This window comes from Pantherophis guttatus, chromosome 3 (assembly GCF_059756535.1).
Source record: "Pantherophis guttatus breed Tessera chromosome 3, ASM5975653v1, whole genome shotgun sequence".
In the NCBI taxonomy this organism is placed as follows: Eukaryota; Metazoa; Chordata; class Lepidosauria; order Squamata; family Colubridae; genus Pantherophis; species Pantherophis guttatus.
In genome coordinates, this window is record NC_142065.1 from 9,950,826 (window position 1) to 9,971,741 (window position 20,916).

Below are 20,916 nucleotides of genomic sequence, written 5' to 3' on the forward strand. Positions count from 1 at the left end.
AAATCGATCCATCAGAAAGGACACTCTTTGCAAACCGACTTAGGAAAGAAAACATCAAATCCAATCTTTCGTAGGTTTTAATGCGCTGCAGGTCCTCCTCAACTTCTGACTTCTGAAGCGACCCCGAAATTTCTGTTGCTCGGTGAGTTTTGCCCCATTTTACAACCTTCCTTGCCAGAGTTGTTAAGTGAATCACTGCAGTTGTTAAGTTGAATCTGGCTTCCCCATCGACTTCACTTCTTAGAAGGTCACAAAAGGGGATCACGTGATCCCAGGACACGGCAACGGTCATAAATGCATACCATTTTGATCAAGTGACCATGGGGATGCTGCAATGGTCACAAAGTGTGAAAAACGGTCATAAGTCACTTTTTTTCAGTGCCATTGTAACTTTTAACGGTCACTAAAGAAATAAAGAGATTTTGCAGTATCCTTCCCCAGGAGTGAGGAGGGAATGGAGATTTTGCAGTATCCTTCCCCTGGAGTGGGGAGGGAATGGGGATTTTGCAGTATCCTTCCCCAGGAGTGAGGAGGGAATGGGGATTTTGCAGTATCCTTCCCCTGGAGTGGGGAGGGAATGGGGATTTTGCAGTATCCTTCCCCAGGAGTGGGGTGGAATGGAGATTTTGCAATATCCTTCCCCTGGAGTGTGGAGGCAATGGGGATTTTGCAGTATCCTTCCCCTGGAGTGGGGAGGAAATGGGAATTTTACAGTATCCTTCCCCTAGAGTGGGGTGGAATGGAGATTTTGCAGTATCCTTCCCCAGGAGTGAGGAGGGAATGGAGATTTTGCAGTATCCTTCTCCTGGAGTGGGGATGGAATGGGGATTTTGCAGTATCCTTCCCCTGGAGTGGGGTGGAATGGAGATTTTGCAGTATCCTTCCCCTGAAGTGGGGAGGGAATGGGGATTTTGCAGTATCCTTCCCCAGGAGTGGGGATGGAATGGGGATTTTGCAGTATCCTTCCCCTGGAGTGGGGAGGGAATGGGGATTTTGCGGTATCCTTCCCCTGCCACGCCCACCAAGCCACACCCACAGAACCAGTAGTAAAAAAATTTGAATTTCATCACTGCTGTAATCTCTTTGGGACTTTACTCACCTCTGGGACCAGGAATTCCCAAATGCCCTGGGGGTCCCCTGTATCCAGGTGGGCCACGAGCCCCAGGATGTCCAATGGTCCCCATTGCCCCAGCAGGCCCCGGAGGTCCAGGGGGGCCAGGCTTCCCCATGAGTCCAGGAGCCAAGGGTTTCCTTAAATTAGCAGCTAACTGGGCAACGTGCTCTGGAATTAAAAACAAACACACACGAAAGCTGCAGGGTGGATTTTTTATTTGTCACTGGATGCGGTGGAAGAATTCAAAGCGTTCCCAGAGAGGCTTGCAACCATCTTGCTTTAAAATAAAGCATGCCAAACCATTTTGGATTTTAAAAAAAGGTTTTACCTTTTTTTAAAGATTGGATTTAAGCCAACTGATCTAAAATCGTTATGGGCTTTTGCCTGTTTTGAAAAATGCAAAATAAAACACAGAAAAAATAGATAGACGATATAGACAGATGAGAGAAAGATAGATCATGGAGAGAGAGAGAGAGAGAGAGACAGAGAGAGAGACAGAGAGAGAGAGAGACAGAGAGACAGAGACAGAGAGGGACAGAGACAGAGAGAGAGACAGAGAGAGAGAGAGAGAGAGAGAGAGAGACAGAGAAACAGAGAGAGAGACAGAGACAGAGACAGAGAGACAAAGAGAGATAGAGAGACAGACAGAGACAGAGACAGAGAGACAAAGAGAGAGAGACATACAGAGACAGAGGCAGAGAGAGAGACAAAGAGAGACAGAGAGAGACACAGAGAGAGAGACAGAGACAGAGAGGGACAGAGACAGAGAGAGAGACAAAGACAGATAGAGAGAGAGACAGAGACAGAGAGACAGAGACAGAGACAGAGAGACAAAGAGAGACAGAGACAGACAGACAGAGAGAGAGAGAGAGACAAAGAGAGACAGAGAGACAGAGACAGAGACAGAGAGACAAAGAGAGACAGAGACAGACAGAGACAGAGACAGAGAGAGAGACAAAGAGAGATAGAGAGAGAGACAGAGACAGACAGAGACAGAGACAGAGAGAGACAAAGAGAGACAGAGAGACAGAGGGAAGGAAAGAAGGAAGGAAGGAAGGAAGGAAGGAAGGAAGGAAGGAAGGAAGGAAGGAAGGAGATAATAGAGAGAAATAGAGATATGTAGATGTACACATACATATATACACACATGCACAATTGGTGCCAGCTGGGACACACACACCCAATATATAGCTGAGCTGGAAATAGTGTTAGTTCTCAAAATGGGCTTTCAACTCGCAGAATTCCCCAGCTAGGATGTTAACAGAATAACAGAGTTGGAAGGACCTTGGAGGTCTTCCAGTCCAACCCACTACTCAAATAGGAAGCCCTGTACTCTTTCAGACAAATGGTTGTCCAATCTCTTCTCAAAAGCCTCCAATAAGGGAACACCTACAACTTCTGCAGGCAAGTTGTTCCACTGATTAATAGTTCTCACTGTCAGAAAAGTTCTCCGTTGCTTCTCTCCTTGATTAGTTTCCACCCGTTGCTTCTTGTCCTGCCCTCAGGTGCTCTGGAGAATAGCTTGACTCCCTCTTCTTTGGGGCAGCCCCTCAAATATTGGAAGACTGCTATCATGTCTCCCCTGTCGCCAATGTAGAATTTGCAGCTGATATTTACTCATTGTGCCCAGAGAGGGAAATATCTGCCTCTACCTAGGATCAAATGTCCACCCTGATTGTGAGGCGAGAGCTCCATCTCTAGGCCACTGCACCACTCACTTGTCACCGACAATCCATTTAGCAAAATAAATATTATTTCCTTGCCCAAAAATTTGCAGCGATACTCACCGCTGATCATTCCATCGCAGAGTTCTCGGATGCGTTCTTCACTAGCTTCTTTTCCCTAAAAATAAAGGGAAAGAGAAAGGATTCCCCTGTCCAGTCATGTTCGATTCTAGGGGGCGCTGCTCATCTCTTAGCGGAGGGAGCCAGCATGGTCCAAAGACAGTTCTGTGGTGATGTGACCAGCATATGTCAAGGCACACGAAACCCTGTTACCTTCTCACCGAAGTGGTACCGATTTATCTTCTCACATGCTTTCGAACTGCTAGGTGGGCAGGAGCTGGAGCAAATAACGGGAACTCACTCTACCCTGCAGCACTCGGGTCTCAAACTCCGGCTGTCAGCTTTCCAGCAGGCAAGCTCAGCATCTTTAACCGCTGAGCCATTGCACCCCATCCCTAATATTATGCAATTATATTTTGAAATCCTTCGTAAGAGTTGTGGTCTCATCGTGAACATTTACTGCATCCTCCCCTAACTTGGTCTGCACCAGAGATTTTTATGACTTTTAATCCCAGAGTTGCAATATATCTTCCAACGTCATGACACCTCACTACGGAGCTCCCTAAGCAGTGGTGGGATTCAGCCGGTTTAGGCTGGTTCGGGTGAACCGGTAGTTAAATTGCTGTCTGGCTCCACCCCTCCCCACCTCTTCCAGGAGTCCCTACGTGCCCCATTTTGGCTCCCAGGTAAGTGCAGCTAGACCTACTAGATCCAAAATGGTTGTGGGGGTGCATTGCCCCACCCCATGGCCCGTTTTCATTCCCAGGAGGCTGTAGGGAGGCCTACTAGGCCCAAAATCGGGCATGGGGGGCATGGCCGCCCCCCCATGGCCCATTTTTGCTCCCAGGGGGTTAGAGGAGGCTGAGTGCTGCTTGTAACATCCCCTGGCCACTCCCACCATGGCTATGCCCACCCAGCCGGTCATTAGGGCAGGGAACCAGTTGTTAATGTCAGCACGTCAAGATGCATTTATCCTAGTGCTGACATAAGAAGGAGAATGCAGGCGTCTGCAACAGGATGGTTGCCTTTCACCTGCTTATTTCCTCTGGAGATAATGTCCCCTAGGAGATGGATGGGAGGGGGGAAATTCTTTGAATTGGAGCAGTAGATTAGGGGTGAATTATTGGGAAGATGGCCAATGAATGCAGAGGAGTGGGGGAAGGAAGAGGAGGGGTTTTGGGGCAGCACGTCAGTGCTGGCTGCAACGAGTCGGTGTAAAAAGTGTTGTGCTTAATAAAATGGAAATTTGTTTTATAAAAGACTTTGTTTGCGATGCAATTTATTTGAAGACAGCCTGAAAACCTGACAGTTAAATTATTTGAATCCCACCACTGTCCCTAAGTAGCTCTGCACCAGTCACAATCTTTCACTAATTTCGAGACCGAAAGGTTTTATAGGTAGTCCTTGACTTACCATTTGACATCTGTGGTGAGAAAGGTCGTAAAATGGGGCAAAACTCATTTAACAAACGTTTCACTTAACAACAGAAATTTTGGGCTCAATTGTGGTCATTAGTCGAGGACTATCTGTAATACGAATAGCTCAGGGGTGGGTTCTACTTACCTTTACTACCGGTTTGCAATGGGGCTGCGTGCGTGCACTCTTCTGCGTAAGTGCAGAAGCTTCTGAGCATGCGCAGAAGCGTTTTCATGATGTCAGGGTCAGTGGGCGGGGCCACCCGCTGGTTTTACTACCGGTTCTATAGAATCGGTGCGAACCGGGGGCAACCCACCACTGGAATAGCTCTTAGAGCACAGTGAAAATGAATTATAAACTGGAGTAGGAAAAAAAAGGGGGTAGACAATGATCAACAAACAATCGCGCAAGGTTTTTATCCAGAATCTCTTACCGGAGGGCCTGGTTTTCCCACAATCCCAGGGATTCCTTGCTCTCCTTGTAAACCCGTTTTGCCAGGATGGCCTGGAACTCCTGGGAGTCCAGCAGTTCCATTGGGGCCATGGACTCCTTTGGGGCCAAGCTCTCCTCTTTCTCCTGCCTGCAAAAGAAGAATGAAGAACATCCCAAATGGAGAAGCGGTAACTGTTCTGATCTAGGCTTCCTTAGAAACACAATCTTAGAGCACAATCTTAGTCCCGGCAAACCTCTTTTGTTCATACAGCTGTGGATTATTGTCATTCCCAGTCTGAAAGGCTTCTCAAACAGTCTTTCAGAGGAGTGTTTGCAAACACCCACCTTATCTCCCTTGGAATGCTGCCAGAGAACTAATTGCCACACGCAAGGAAGGCCAAACTTGGCACAGAGTCAAACAGAGCTTTTCCAGAGCTTTTACCGACCAGATGAACTAATCGCTTCCTGCAAAAGCTCACGTCCTGTTCGCTCCTCTTTTATGTCTTATGAGAGGGGCCAATCATCTCCAAGCCTTACTCCCAAGTCGACCCTGTTTTCTTAATTGTTCCTGTCTTTGGGCACAAGCGCACATGGGGAACAGGCTCCTGCTGTTCTTCTGCCTCACTGATGTCAGACTCCGGAGACTCCAGAGGCAGCAAAGAACTTCCAGATGGCCTTGGCCCCCTCTCTACCTCTGACTCAGAGCCATCATCCGAGCCTTCCCCAGACTTCAGGACTGGCCCACGTTCCTCCCCAACCTCCTCACTGTCTGAATCTGCTGCCAGCTCTGCTGGCCACTGGCGGGCCACAGTAGTGGCCACTAAACTGGGCCTAAAAATACATGAGGGATACAGCTGCTTTGCAGAAGCTCTAATCATGGTCTGGATGTGTGACTGGCTGGAAACCATCATGGGCACTATCTAGGCAGAGGACGATGGGTTAAAAACTGGCCCAAAGTTATCCAGTCGCCTTTCATGCCCAAGGTGGGCTAGAACTCAATGTCTCCTGGCTTCTAAACAGCACCTTACCCACAAGACCAAACTGGCTCAAACAATCAATGAGAATAAAGCTGGAAGGGACCTTGGAGGTCTTCTAGTCCAATCACTCAAGCAGGAGACCCTATAACAGGGGTGTCAAACTTGATTTCATTGAGGGTCGCATCAGGGCTGTGTTTGACCTTGGGGGACCAGGAGGGCCAGGGTGGGCAGGGCCAGCTTGGTGTGCTCTCTCCTGGAACTACCCCTCCTCTCTTCCTCGGTCTGCCACAACATGCAAATAGCCTTTGCTTAAAGCATTGGCTGCTATATTGTTGGCCTTCTGTTTTGCACTGCTTGTGGGGACTTTTAAATGAAATATAGGAATGGTGGACAAGCGGTCAGGAAGCCTTTTGTAGGTGGCGCTCATTTTCCTTTCCATAGCTTCCTCTGAGAGCGACCTTAAGATTTTTTAAAAATAAAAACCACCAGTCAAATGAGTACAAATCCATATAATGAAGAACACCAGAGGTGATGGGTTTTCTTTTTTTTTCTCTGGAAAGTATAGGATACTCACTTCCCCTTTCTGTCCAGGAGATCCAAAGGGGCCCTAGAAAAGAAGAAAGAAATTGAAATAAAGTTATTTGTTTCAATCCCATGCAGGAAACCGAAATGAAACTGAAGAACTTGGATTGCTTTTCATTGCAGCTCACAGATACGCCATCCAAATGGATCATCTGAACAACTTACTCGGGGATGAAATAGAATTAAAAGAATGCTAGAGTTGGAAGGACCATAAGTTTCGACCTTTGTATGGTGTGGGAATACACTGCATTTCCATCACTGTGGGTGAATAAGACTGGGGTCTTTCCTAGACTAACCCTCATCATGCTGATTCAGTTCTGTATCATATCTTCAGTTCTGAGGTCCTTCTCCAGAGGCTTACAGATGTGTTGAGGAGTTGGTTAAAAATAAAATTAAAAAGATTCCAGAACCAGTGAATCAGCAGGCAAAGCTCTAGTGCAGTGTTTCTCAACCTTGACAGCTTTAAGATGTGTGGACTTCAACTCCCAGAATTCCTCAGCCAGGCTTTCATGCTTAAGGCGGGACTAGGACTCACTGTCTCGTGGTGATTGGCCCAAAGTCACCCAGCTGCTTTGATGCCCAAGGTGGGACTAGAACTCACTATCTCCTGGTGATTGGTCCAAAGTCACCCAGCCAGTTTTCATTACATACCAGTTCTCCTTTACTTCCTGGAAGTCCATCTGTCCCAGCAATGCCCTGCAGATGAAAATAGAAAGAATACATTTATCAAAAAAGAAAACAAGATTTTAGAGTCACTACGGTTGTTTGGCTAATGATGATTGATGTTAATTCTCTTCTGAATCAACATCTGGTAGTAACCTGGATATGCTGTGCAATTTTCTTGGCAGCATTAGGTCTCCCTTCAGATTCTGAGATGTTCTTCTCAACTCACTAGTCCTCTCAACTCACTAATCCTACATTCCTGGGATTTCCTAGTGGGTTTCCCACCCTATATTAATCCCAAGCCTGCTTAGCTTTGTAGAAAATTAGCACCCACCCCTCTCCTAAAAGAATGAAATATTTTGAGAAATATTAAAAAGGCAGAATATTGTATTTCCCTGGATGAGAAATGGAGAAACATGTTTTTAGAGGGAGAAAGCAGCCCTCACCTTTCTTAATAGCCCTCAGAAGATGCCAGCACTTAAGAGACAAAGAGTTTATTGAGATCTAGGTAGCTCTATTCACAGGCAAAAATTCCCTGCAGCAAGGTCTGAACAAAGGTAGGGTTAGCCCTCAGCCACAATAGGGATTGTCCAACAAGCCCCTTCATTGCATCAGCAGACCAAACGTCAACCAAACTTAACTCAGACAAACTCCTAGGATTTGTACATGGCCCCATGGGAGTCTGAGAACAGCCAATAGAATACATGTTCTTGCACAGGAACAGGAAGCTCAAGTGCAAAGCCCAAGAGAAGGTATAAATACCTCCCCACTCTCAACTCCATTTTGTCAGCTGCACCAGAACCACAAGTGGCTGGTGGTTCTGCTTCATCAATAAATGGGCCCTCTTTCCAATCAGCCTCCAGCCTCCATTTTGTCTCCAGTGCCTTTCTCTCGGCTTGGAACTAAACCTGATGGATATTTCTTCCAACAGCATCAAATCCAGATCAGATCAGTCAAATGCTGTCATCTACTGAAAACATCTTTCTCGAGCAGTAACAATATTATTCACAATGATAGAAATAGACTGACAGTGGCAAAAGGAAACATAGGTAGTGCCAATAATCATAGGTGCTTTGGGTGTAATCCAGGGGTGGGTTCTAAATTTTTTTACTACTGGTTCTGTGGGCGTGGCTTATTTTGTGGGCATGGCTTGATGGTCATGTGACAATTCTTTAGGATATAGCAGAGGTACTGGTCTACCAGGCTTTTAACTGCTTGCAGAGCTGTACTGGTCTACTCATTCGTTTTTGGAGGCATCGGTCTACCACCACACTACCTTTTAACACTGATCAGCTGTAAGGCAGCCCTTTGAAGCCCCCCAGCAAGAGTTTAAACAGTTTTTTTCCTTCTAGCCAATCAGCTGGGACTCGGGAGGCAGCAATAGATTGGGGGTGGGGCCAAATAAAAGGTAAGAATAACACCGGGGGGGGGGGGCGGGAGGGCCCAGCTCCTTGATTATTATTATTATGAACCAGCTCCCGAACAAAGAGAACCAGTTCAGTGATGTCATATCATCATATACCACTGGTGTAATCCACCAACATCTGCAGCGACACTTAAAACAACATTGACATTGACAAATTCACCATCAGTCAGTTGCAAAAGGCAGCTTTACTTGGAACAGCTGAAATCCTGCAATGATACTTCTAACACCATAAAACATCCACATCTGCCCATGCCCAGTTCCTTGGGAAGGACTCAATAAGTGGACAAAAATGACATATCCCGTCTGAACATCTGGCTGACGGTGTGACAAACCCTGATTATATTAATAGTCTTCTATAAATTGGCATTATTTTAGAGCATCTTGAATTCACGATCAACTCTTTTAGGTCGAAATTATTAGCACAAACTGGGATTGTCCAAAACTTAAATGAAATTATCCAGTCTTTGAGAGCACAGCCAAACTCTGAACTCAAATGTCTATGGAGATTTTCACTCATTCAGGTAGGTCATGGTTGTCCCAAAGGTGCTTTTTCAAAAAGAAACTGGAAAATCTTGTATTTTTTTTCCCCCTTGAAAACGTTTTGCTTCTCATCCAAGATGCTGTTTCAGTTCTCATCCAAGAAGCTTTTTGGATGAGAAGTGAAATGTTTTCAAAGGAAAAAAAAAATACAACAAAGTCCAGTTGCCTTTTGGAAAAATCACCTTTGGATTCCATAGACTAGCACTGATGATGTTACCTAGTTGGGTAATGAAATGTCTGCAAGAAAACAAGCAAGTTCAGAGAACACCAAGGACCCTTTATGTCAACCCAATGTTGACTCGCAAAGCATCCCTGGCCTGGTCTCAAGTTGCCATAGGCAAGGGGGATGGGAAACCAATGAAGCACCACGGCAGCCAAAAACAGAAGCACATTCCAGACATATCTCTCTCAGGGTTGTCTCCCAGAGTTACCCACAGCGGCCGGAGAGGAGTGAGCTCTACAACCCATGAAATTGCTCCATTGGCGAATGTGATTGATGACACACCTGGGGGAAGGGGGGAAACAGGGTCATGATTGGGGCGTCAAAGTTTTGAGCTCTAGGAAGTGACTTTAATTCAAGGTTCATTCAAGGGATGAAATCTACTTATCTTCCCAACCGGTTTGGAAGTGCACATGCCGCGCGTGTGCATCAGCTTTGCTCGTGAGCACACATGCATCGTGTGCACGCACGGATCCTCTGCGCATGTGCAAACCCTTCTGCGCATGTGCAGAGGGTAAAAAACAGGTTACTTCCTGGTTAAAACCAGGAAGTAACAACGACCGGGTGGGTGGGAGGAGCTTTGCGCCGCCATTGCTACCGGTTCTCCGAACCACCAGCTGCCATCACTACTGGTTCGGCCGGATCAGTCCAAACCGGGAGCATTTCACCCCTGGGTTAAACCTTCAACGAAGATGATTTTTTAAAACAATTTTATGAGTTACACCTATTTGCTGCTCTTGGTTAGAAGTAAACTTTCTCGTTTAAACCAGAAGAGGGCTTCCTTGTTCAAGTATGTGGAAAATTACTGCCAAGGATGGGAATCAAATGTGCTCAATTTGTATTATACAATTCTACACAATTCACACTTTCAGACATTTATGGAGCAGGCAGCCACGTGTGATTCTAAATCTGGTTTGCGAATGAGTATATAAAAACATACGGGATCCATAAATGTGTTAAGGAAGAAGTATGCAAAAATATGACTGTCACATTAAACTACCTCGAAGTTAAGAATAAGTTCTCAAAACTTAAGTTGTAACTACAGGTGGTCCTCAACTTACAACTTCAATTGGGATCAGAATTTCCCTTGACAATTTTTAAGGGATTCGCACTCGATTTTACTACCTTTATTTGGCCATAGTCGTTAAGTGAATCACTGCAGTTATTAAGTGAATCATGCGGTCGTTAAATGAATCTGGTTTCTCCCATTGACTTTGCTGGTCAGAAGCCAGCTAGGACGATTGCAAAGGGCGATCACATGACCCAGGGATGTTGCAACATGCTGGTTGCCAAGCATTCGAATTTTGATCATGTGACCTTGGAGATGCAACGATAGTCATAAGTACAAGGCCCCGGTCCTCGGTGACTTTTTTTCAGCGCCATTGTAACTCTGAACGGTCACTAAACAAATAGTTGTAAGTCAAAGACTACCTCTACATTTTGTTAAAAGCCTATGACGTTAAAATAGAATTACAGCACATTACTAGAGAAAAGAAGGACCAGGGGCAGAGGTGGTATTCAGCCGGTTCGGAGAGGTTCACCCGAACCGGTAGCGGAAATTGTAGATAGGCCCACTCACCCGCCCCGGCTCTGTGCCATTCTATTTAGGCACATATTTTAGCCCGGGCGCATGTGTGGATGGCGTGTGCACCAGCAAAGCACATGCGTGGAAGGTCAAGCGCATGCATGGACGTGCGTGCACATTTGCGAACCGGTAGGGAAAGTAAGTGAATACCACCCCTGACATGATAGGGGTGGGACATGATAGCAGCATTCCAGTATTGAGAGGCTGCCACAAAGAAGAGGGGGATCAACTTATTCTACAAAGCACCAGAGGGCAGGACAAGAAACAATGGATGGAAACAAATCAAGGGGAGAAGCAACCTGGAGCTAAGGAGAAACTTTCCAACAGTGAGGACAATTAATCAGTGGAACAGCTTGCCACCAGAGGTTGTGGGTGCTTCATCACTGGAGGTTTTTAAGAAGAGACTGGACAGTCTGAAATGGTATAGGATCTCCTGCTTGAGTAGGGGGCTGAACTAGAAGACCTCCAAGATCCCTTCCAGCTCTGTTTTTTTTTTTTTTTAATTTGATTTATATGCCGCCCTTCTCCAGAGACTCAGGGCAACTTACAATAGCCTTCATACTTTTGTATATTTATACAAAGTCAGCTTATTGCCCCCACAAACTGGGTCCTCAATTTACCTACCTTAGAAAGGATGGAAGGCTGAGTCAACCTTGAGCCTTGGCGAGATTCGAACCTGCACTAATTGCAGGCATCTGGTCTTAATAACCAGCTTAATAACAGGGTGCCTTAGACCACTGTACTACCAAGGCTCTTTCTGTTCTGATTCTGATTCTGATTCTACCTTTGGGCTGTGGAAGAAAGATGGAGAGGCAGAAATTTGGACAAAACTCAACAGCACTTTTTTGTGCGGCTGTTGATAAAAAGAGGGTCGCCTATGTGATTGCCAGCGTCCGATGATGGATATGGCACAACAAGAAGAGAAAATTAATATGCTGCCATCTAGTGGTGGTCTGGATATTTGCACCCCAATTATTTTGTTTGTTTATTTAATTTTTATGCTGTCTTTCAATAGTAATAGTAATAGAATTTATATACTGCCCCATAGCACTTTACAGCACTCTCTGGGTGGTTTACAATGTAAGCATTACTTGCATCTTTCCCTCAACAATCTGGGTCCTCATCTTATCGACCTCAGAAGGACGGAAACCTTTAATTAACTTTGAATCCCATCAGGATCGAACTCCAGGCTATGGGCAGAGTTTGCCTGCAATACTGCAATTTAACCACTGGGCCACCAGGGGCTCCTTCAATATATTTCACTGTTGAAATAACTCTACCAAATATGGCAGCTTGTTTAAAGGAAATGAGTTCAGACTTCACCCACTGCATCTCACTCCTTGGTCAGATGGGCATAATCTGAACCTTTGACCAAAAGCAGCCTCTTCTTTCTGCAACACCAGCTCTGCCCCTTTCATACACGGGTGCAGTGTTGCAACACACACCTACCAAAAAGATGGAATTTGTGTTGCTTTGGGTGACTGCAGGGGTGAAATGCTACCGGTTCGCACTGGTTCGGGGGAACTGGTAACAGCGGCAGCGCGTGGTTTGATGAACTGGTAGCGGCGACAGCACGAGGCTCCGCCCACCTGCCCTGACGTCATTACTTCCTGGTTTTAACCAGAAAGTAACCTGTTTTTGACCCTCTGCATATGCACAGAAGGCTTTGCGGATGCGCAGAGGGTCCAAAATAGCACATGACGATGGCGCACGTGTGAGTGGAGTGAACTGGTAGGGAAGGTAAGTAGATTTCACCCCTGGGTAACTGTAGTATTACACCTGCGCCGTTAGGGGCATAAACTAATTTTTCGCACCGCAATCAAACCATAATGTGGTTTGCGTGGTTCGTTTATTGGATGAGCCCAGCCACTGAGATTTATTCTGTAAACCGGGAATTAGACAAACCATGGTTTAATATGATTTATGCATCCAAAGAATTGAGATCTTTATCTTACCTGGTTACCTTTGGGTCCCGAAACCCCAGTAGGACCCTGGAAACAAATGAAGAAGAAGCATGAAAAAAAGTGCCAAAAATAATTGACCAGCGAGTTACTCAAGTTTCATGGACACAATATAAATAAGGACCTTTTGGACTAGGTAAGTCTACGTCCGAATGGGGTTTTAAAAAATTATTTATTTATTTATTAAATTCGTTTGCCACCCCTCTCGCCGTTCTAAAATGATTTAAAACCATCTCTTCTAACTAATTTTATTGCTTAAATTTAAGGCAGCATTTGGAGCACTTTTGCAATAGATCGTGTTTCTCACCCTTGGCGATTTGAAGCTATGTGTGGACTTCAACTCCCAGAATTCCCCCAGCCAGGGGAAGCCAGCGCTGCTGGCTGGGGGATTCTGGGAGTTGAAGTCCACCCATCTTCAAGCTTCCAAGGTTGAGAAACACTGGTCTAAAGTGACATCACATGCAATGAATCCACACATCACAATGTGGGTGGAGCTGCCACCAAGCCCCGCCTTCTACCCAACAGATGTTTTGAAACAAACAGTCTTTTAAAAAAGACATTTCTTATTTTCTCTAACGGAGAAAGCAATAGTAATTATTTTTAAGAAGGTTTTTAAAAGGAGTTTGGGCAGCCATTTGTTCTGAATGGTATAGGACAGTGATGGCTAATCTTTTTGCCATCGCGTGCCAAAAGCGGGGGAGTGCGGGAAGGTTGTGCGCGTGTGTGCCCACACCCATAATTCTATGTGCCCCGCCCCCATGCGTGTGTGCGCGACCCCCCCCGCTTCCCTCGCTTTTGGCACGTGATGGCACGATGGGCCGTGTAGGCCCATTTTTCGCCCTCCACAGGTTCCAGAGCTTTTCTAGGAGCCTGGGGAGGGTGAAAATGGCCTTCCCTATCTCCCCCGGAGGCCCTCTGGAGGCCAGAAACAGCCTGTGAGCCCAGAAGGCCTGAAAATCAGCTGGCCATTGTGCACATGTGCGCTGGACCTGAGCTCGCATGCCCACTGATATGGCTCCACGTGCCACCTGTGGCACGCGTGCCATAGTTTCGCCATCATGGGTATAGGATCTCGTGCTTGAGCAGGGGGTTGGACTAGAAGACCTCCAAGGTCCCACCCAACCCTGTTATACTGTTGCTGATAATTTAATAACAGTAACATCTAACTGCAACTAACCAACAGTAACTTAATGACAGCAACAACTAACATTTATGCAGTAAAAAAAAATATGTCGCTTTGCAGTCCTCTTTCCTCAGTGGAAATATTTTAAATTGATTCTGTAACTTAGGTCGGTGGTCCCTAAACTTTCCAACTTGGTGACCTGGTCCGGCATGCGGGGTGGTGGAGGTGTACATTCACGCACGCACAGCTCCATTTGTGCACGTGGGGGGGGGGGCTGCTCCATTCGTGCAAGTACAGCTTTGCGCGCGAGCGCAAGCATCCTCTGCTCGCACGAGTGGAGCTTCATGCATGTGTGCTTTCCCATCTGTTGTAGCTTGTCGGCCGCCGGCCCCTCCAGCAGTCAAATCAGAGGAGGAGGAGACGTGGGACTCAGGGCCAGCAGCAAGGCAACCTGAGATCTCCGAGGGGGAAGAGAAAGTGGGGCTGGCAGAGATAGAGACAGGGGCAAAGCCTGGGCCATCTGTCAGCCCTCAGATGGAGAGTCAACAGCCCCCAGGTCTGAGGTGGCTGATGAGGAAGAGGAGGAACAGCTGGGTCCAGTGCCTGACACCCGGATGCGCAGAAGGCAGAGGAGAGAAGAGCAGTGGAAATCTATGGGCCGGTCCTTGGGATGGAAGAGCCACTGCTGCTAGCGAAGCCCCATCCTAGTTCTGGGGATAAAAGGCAGGGGATGGAGATGAATAGATGTGGCAGACAACTATTCATCTCCCTGCTGGACAGACTTGTTAGCCTATGGTGAGAAAGAGAGAGGGACTTTTTGCCGGGGCTGCTGGTGCTCCTAATAAAGGAAACGTTGATTGGTTACAAAGGGTTTTGTCGTGTTTGGGGAGCTGGGTCAGAACAGCATCTCTCCTGCACCCCAGTTTTGCGGCCTGGAGGACTGGGGACCCCTGGCTTACATTACAGAATCGATTGAATGAACACATTAAATATTGCAGCCCTACCCAAAAGAATTCTGCATTCATCAAAGTAACATTCATCAGAGCCTCATTGTATCAGTCATTCACTTTTGCAGAGGATTTACCTGCTCGCCGGATTCACCCCGTAGCCCAGTGGCACCAGGTCGGCCCGGTTCCCCACTCGGTCCTGCACGACCCTGGAAAGTTAAACGAAAAGAGAGAAATAAGAGAGAAAGCTGAAAAAGGGGATATTTGAATCAAACTGCCTAGTTATTCAAAATCAGCAACTTTTCAGAGGGTGGCTTAAACAGTCTGAAAAGAAAAGAAAAAAACTCCCATTTTAGCCAGCTTTGAATTAAAAAGTTGCTGGTTTGCCACCTGGCAAATCTCTATGTTGTAGATCCTTATGGGTCATTTTAGTTTTCGATCTCTCCAGCCCCATTTAGTTTCCCACAACCTGCCTTATTTACTACTTTCATTTATACCTGTTGTTCTTCAAATTTAGCAACTTTAAGACGTTTGAACTTCAATTCCCAGAATTCCTCAGCCACAATGGAAGTAAGAGTGTTGGGAAATTTAAAGAGCAGACTGGACAATTGGATATATTCTACTTCAGTGTTACTCGCCCTCAGCAACTTTAAGACGTGTGGACTTCAATTCCCAGAATTCTCCAGCCAGCCATGCTTGGCTGGGGAATTCTGGGAGTTGAAGTCCACACGTCTTAAAAGTCACCTACTAGATTTGTTGACATCATGAAATCCTTGGTAATGCCCCTACAAGCAGGTTACAGATACAAATTGCAGCCACTCACCCGGCCTGGGAACAATTGCCCTTTCCATCCCAAAATTGTCTTCTGAATTTGACTTACCTGGAAACCTCTTACACCTGCTGCTCCCATAGGTCCTTGTAGACCAGGTTGTCCCTGCAGAGAAAAAAAAAAAGAAATGGGTCAATGAAGGAAGATAGTAACCATCTTCAGGAACAACAATTCCAGGGTGACCATATTTTAAGTATGAAAAAAAAAGGACATTACAGTATGTTTGTGTGTCTATATTTTTCTTGACTATACATCGCCTTGAGTCCTACGGGAGAAAGGCGGTATAGAAATATAATAAATAAATAAATAAGTCCTCAACTTACAACCATTTAATTAGTGACCATACAACGACACTGAAAAAAGTGACTTACAACTAGTTCTCGCCCTTGATGACTTCTGCAGCATCCCCATGGTCACATGATCAAAATTCAGATTCTTGGTAATTGACTCAGGTTTATTGTTAGATATTGACAAGGAAGTTTTCCCTCTGGTCCACTGTTTGGGCGGGAACAATGCTTAAATGTGATTGGCTGAGCTCCCAGACAGCCCTCTATATAAAGGCTGGCTGTTACAGGGACTGGCTGCTGGATTGTAAATAGTTAATGAATAAAGAGCTGTTGTCTGAAGCCTGTCTCCAGTCTCTTCAATCCACCTATATAACATTTATGACGGTTGCAGGGCATCCCGGGATCTTGTGATCCCCTTTGGGGACCTTCCCCAAAGGTTATTCCCAAGCATAATCAATGGGGAAGCCAGATTCATTTAACAACCGTGTGACTAGCAGTTTAACAGCTGCAGTGATTCACTTAACAACCGTGGCAAGAAAGGTCATAAACTGAGACAAACACCGACGGTCTTGATAAAACGTAGTCCTTGGGCAGAAAGAAGATTATCCAGTTCTGGACTACTGTCAGTTCTATCAGGTAGACCAGGCCCAGAAATCAAACCCTGAGGAAGGCTGAAATTATTTTATTGGTATTGAATAGGACCGTGTTGGCGAACCTATGGCACGCGTGCTGGAAGTGACACGCAGAGCCATTTCACCTGGCACGCGAGGCGTTGCCCATTCCTCTTCTGGGTTTCTGGAACATGCATGTGCATCGGCCAGCTAGTCTTCTGGTTACTGGTGCGCATGCATGCGCGATGATCAGCTGACCTTCACGTGTGCGGCAGTGCCAGTAACCCAAAGATCAGCCGGCCAGCTGATTGTCGCACACGCATGCGTGCCAGTAAACAGAAGACTAGCTGGCTGGTGCACATGTATGCCCCAGGACATCCACTCCCTTGCCAGCCAGGAGCACTCTCTCAGTCGCTCCCCTGCACCTGCTCGCCTGCCTGCCTACCTTGTCATCGACACCGCGAGGAAAGGCCCTTGAAGCTGCACTGCCTGGTATCCACATGGGCTGCCGCAGGGAGGAAGAGAAGTCCCGGCCAGCCAGTCCTTGCCGCCGCCACCCCCTCACCCCTGGCAACGGGGGTTCCCTTACTGCCGCTTCCCCGGCAGCAGCAGGAATAGTGGCCTGGAGCTTCTCTCCCTCCCCGCCGGAGGTTTGGGGCCGCTCGGGCAGGGAGACAGGGAAACCCCGGCCTAGTCGGCAGCTCTGTTCCTTTTCCTCTTCTGGGTTCTGATGTGCCTATTCAGTAGGAGGTCTCCAAACTTGGCAACTGTCAAGGCTGACCCGTAATGCACCTCTACTCGCAACTTGACAAGGAGAAACTAAGGGAGGGGTAAGGGGAATCCTTGGAATGTATTAGGAGCTGGGAGGCAGGTGAGGAATTTACGTGAGCCGTTGGCAGCCTGAGAAAATCCTGACCCTTCAAGGCCACGGGATGGGAACCTTCCGAAGGCACAGACTTAAATAAAGTAAAATAAAATAAAAAGAATGTGTTGCATTGGTGGACAATGGACAATGAGTGGCCCAAATAGGGGAAAGGAGAAATGAACAATGCTGGTTTTCGTGCAAAAACCTCAGAGCTAGCTTCACTTCTTTTTTTTTTTTAATTTGATTTATATGCCGCCCTTCTCCGGAGACTCAGGGTGGCTTACAATGCATTAAGCAATTCTGTCCTTGTATGGATCTATTAGTAAAGTTATATATAACCTTGGTAAAATAATATCCCAGGAGTTTTTGCTGCAAAAGGCCAACGGTTGAGAATAATTTTAAGACTTGTGGACTTCAACTCCCAAAATTCCCCAGCCAACATGAGAATTCTGAGAGTTGAAGTCCATAAGTCTTAAAGTTCCCAAGCTTGAAGAGCCCTGGGTTAAGATAATAGAATCTTGCAAATCTGACTGTGTTTATACCTTCTCCTTTTTATATTTCATTGAATTAGGGAGGTTGAAATGTGTTTGAATATTAGTAGGTCAAGTTGGTAGTTAGGCTGCTGGTTTGAGCTCCGAGCTTGGCAATTTGGTTGCAAACATTTCGTCACCATTCGAGGAGACATCGCCAGTGCATTTTGAGTTGTCAATTCAACTCAAAGTGCACTGACAATGTCTCCTCGAATGGTGACGAAACATTTGCAACCAAATTGCCAAGCTCAGAGCTCAACTCAAAACGCACTGGTGATGTCTCCTTGAATGGTGACGAAACATTTGCAACCAAATTGCCAACCTCGGCGCTCAAACCAACAGCCTAATTAAGGAGGTGTCAGAATTGCTCCCATATGTTATACTTAAAAATTCTTTCATCCCTTGTTGTCTTGGCAACAGAGCTTGCATATCACTGTCAAGGCCATCTTCCTTAGTCTATAGGCTCTAAACATCTTGGAGCAGAAATCTAACTTTTTTTAATGCTCACTGGGCTCACAGATGCAGCTTCCAGAATTCTGGTTCAGTTTTTTGAGTGAGTTTGGGTCTTACAAATGAAATGATTATAGAGTAGTTACTTACAGGAGATCCTCTTGGGCCAGCTTCACCTCTCTCACCAGGGACACCTTGATTTCCCTAGAAAGACAAATGCAAAATTGCTGATTTCCATGAGTCTAACCCAGGATAATCCAAATGTAACTTGTGATATGATGACAGCTTAAATGCCTCATTAGAGATAGAGAGAGAAAAATATTGAACAAATGTTGGGGAGATACTTACAGGTACACCTGGTTCTCCTGAAGGACCAGACTCTCCCATTTCTCCAGGGCTTCCCTTTGGGAAAAAGAGGAAGGCAAACAGAATGAATGAATGAATGAATTGAAAGAAAATAAAAAACGAAGGAAGGAAAATGAATGAAGGAATTGAAGGAAAATGAATGCATGTATGAATGAATGAATTGAAGGAAATTGAATGAATGAATGAATGAATGGAAAATGAAAAATGAAGGAAGGAAAATGAATGAATGAAGGAAAATGAATGAATGAATGAATGAATGAATTGAAGGAAAATGAAAAATGAAGGAAGGAAAATGAATGAATGAAGGAAAATGAATGAATGAATGAATTAATTAATTAATTAATTAATTGAAGGAAAATGAAAAATGAAGGAAGGAAAATGAATGAATGAAGGAAAATGAATGAATGAATGAATGAATGAATTGAAGGAAAATGAAAAATGAAGGAAGGAAAATGAATGAATGAAGGAAAATGAATGAATGAATGAATTAATTAATTAATTAATTAATTGAAGGAAAATGAAAAATGAAGGAAGGAAAATGAATGAATGAAGGAAAATGAATGAATGAATGAATGAATGAATGAATGAATGAATGAATTGAAGGAAAATGAAAAATGAAGGAAGGAAAATGAATGAATGAATGAATTGATCGAGATGCTGAAATTGACCATTTTGGTTATTTTAAGATTTTGTTTAGATTCATTTTTAAACTAGGGATTATTTTTTATAATTTTACTTTTTAATAGTGGATAAGCATTTTTGAATTAATTATTTGATAAATAGATTTATTTAATATTGTAGAAATATTGTATATGTTGTTACGCTTATACAGTATATTGGTTATGTTATGTTTAATCCCTTACAGTAAGGAATTATCTGATTATAAATTTGTATCTGCACTGAGAAAAGTTGGAAGTCTTTCTTTTTTAATTTTTTTAGGGGGGTTTATCTTGGCCAATAAAGAATTCTATTCTATTCTATTCTTCTTTCTTTTTTCAGATTCTAACCCTTTTGATTCCCTGCTTTCACCCTTTCCCAGTTATTTTGTATTTTATCTTGTTTTGAAATTTAACAAAGTTGTTTAAAATGGAAAAGGAGAAAGCAAAAATAACCCACGTGTCTCAAATTAGCTACTTTTTTTTCCCCATCTACCTCCAAGAGCTCAGGTGTGGTGGAAACTCCAGCTAGACCGGAGGGCGGTGTTAAGAGGGGACTGAGCTTAGAATCCTTGCATTGCAGAAAGCGGCCCAGGCCTGACCGCCTCTAGAATCCCTGAAGCCTTATCTAATTGTTCCCAAGGGAATGCAGTCAGTCTGCATTCCCTTGGGAACTAAATGGGGCTGAAGAGGGGGATGTCTTTTCAAAACATCCGTGTATCTCTTGAATTGGAGAATGGGCAACCTCCAACTCCCGGGGCCATCTGTCGATTCCCTAAGCCACTTTTAGATACTCCTCCCAAGCAAGTTTCAACCACAACTGCTGAAAATCTGTGCCATGGGTTCACATTATTTTGAAGCGGGGATTACAAGGAAACAGTAGCGTTAAATATTAGTGGGAAATGAATGGTAAAAAACCTGGGCACAAGCGAAGTTTCCCAGACGCAAGAATTGCACCAATATTATGCAGCTCCTTCCCATGTGCAACACAGCCCACTGACTTGGCACTATTCTTAACACACTTACTGTACCCTTCACCATCTACAGAAGTTAAAAGTGGCCTCTGACTTAATTCAGCTCATGCCCTGAAGAATCAGATTATTCCAGGTCCAGTTCAAGGTGCTGGTTGTCACCTTTAAAGCCCCACATGGCCTGGGGCCAGATTATTTGAAGGACCATCTTTTCCCTGTCACATCTACTGATTCCAACAGAATGTAGATCAGGGGTGAGATTCAAAAATTTTAACAACCAGTTCTCTGCCCAGTTGCTGGGTGGGTGTGGCCATGGTGGGCGTGGCCTACTTGGCCTCCTGCACCATGGCGGGGGGGGGGCGTTTTCACCCTCCCCAAGCTCTTGAGGCTTTCCTTGAGCCTCTGGGAGGGCAAAAACAGGTTGCGGAGGCCCTCCAGAGGCTGGAAATGGGCCCGTTTCCAGACTTTCAGAACTTCCCGGAGGCCTGTTTTTTGCCCTCCCCAGGCTCCGGAGGCTTTCCTTGAGCCTCCAGGAGGACGAAAACAGCCTCCCCTGGACTTCGGAGGCCAGAAATGGGCCC

At 45.4% G+C, this 20,916-nt stretch overlaps 1 protein-coding gene across 1 annotated transcript in view; it reads right to left on the bottom strand.

Annotated features, from left to right (window-relative positions):
- The window catches only part of COL9A3 (collagen type IX alpha 3 chain), a 70,143-nt gene that overhangs the window by 2,526 nt on the left and 46,701 nt on the right, over positions 1-20,916 (bottom strand). The window contains exons 21-30 of the mRNA XM_060684369.2: positions 18,691-18,744; positions 18,493-18,546; positions 15,651-15,704; positions 14,908-14,979; positions 12,695-12,730; positions 6,957-7,001; positions 6,298-6,330; positions 4,748-4,894; positions 2,902-2,956; positions 1,100-1,282 (exon numbers count right to left, since the gene is read on the bottom strand). Coding sequence (XP_060540352.2) covers positions 1,100-1,282; positions 2,902-2,956; positions 4,748-4,894; positions 6,298-6,330; positions 6,957-7,001; positions 12,695-12,730; positions 14,908-14,979; positions 15,651-15,704; positions 18,493-18,546; positions 18,691-18,744 — 733 coding nt within the window. The remainder of the gene's footprint in view (positions 1-1,099; positions 1,283-2,901; positions 2,957-4,747; positions 4,895-6,297; positions 6,331-6,956; positions 7,002-12,694; positions 12,731-14,907; positions 14,980-15,650; positions 15,705-18,492; positions 18,547-18,690; positions 18,745-20,916) is intronic.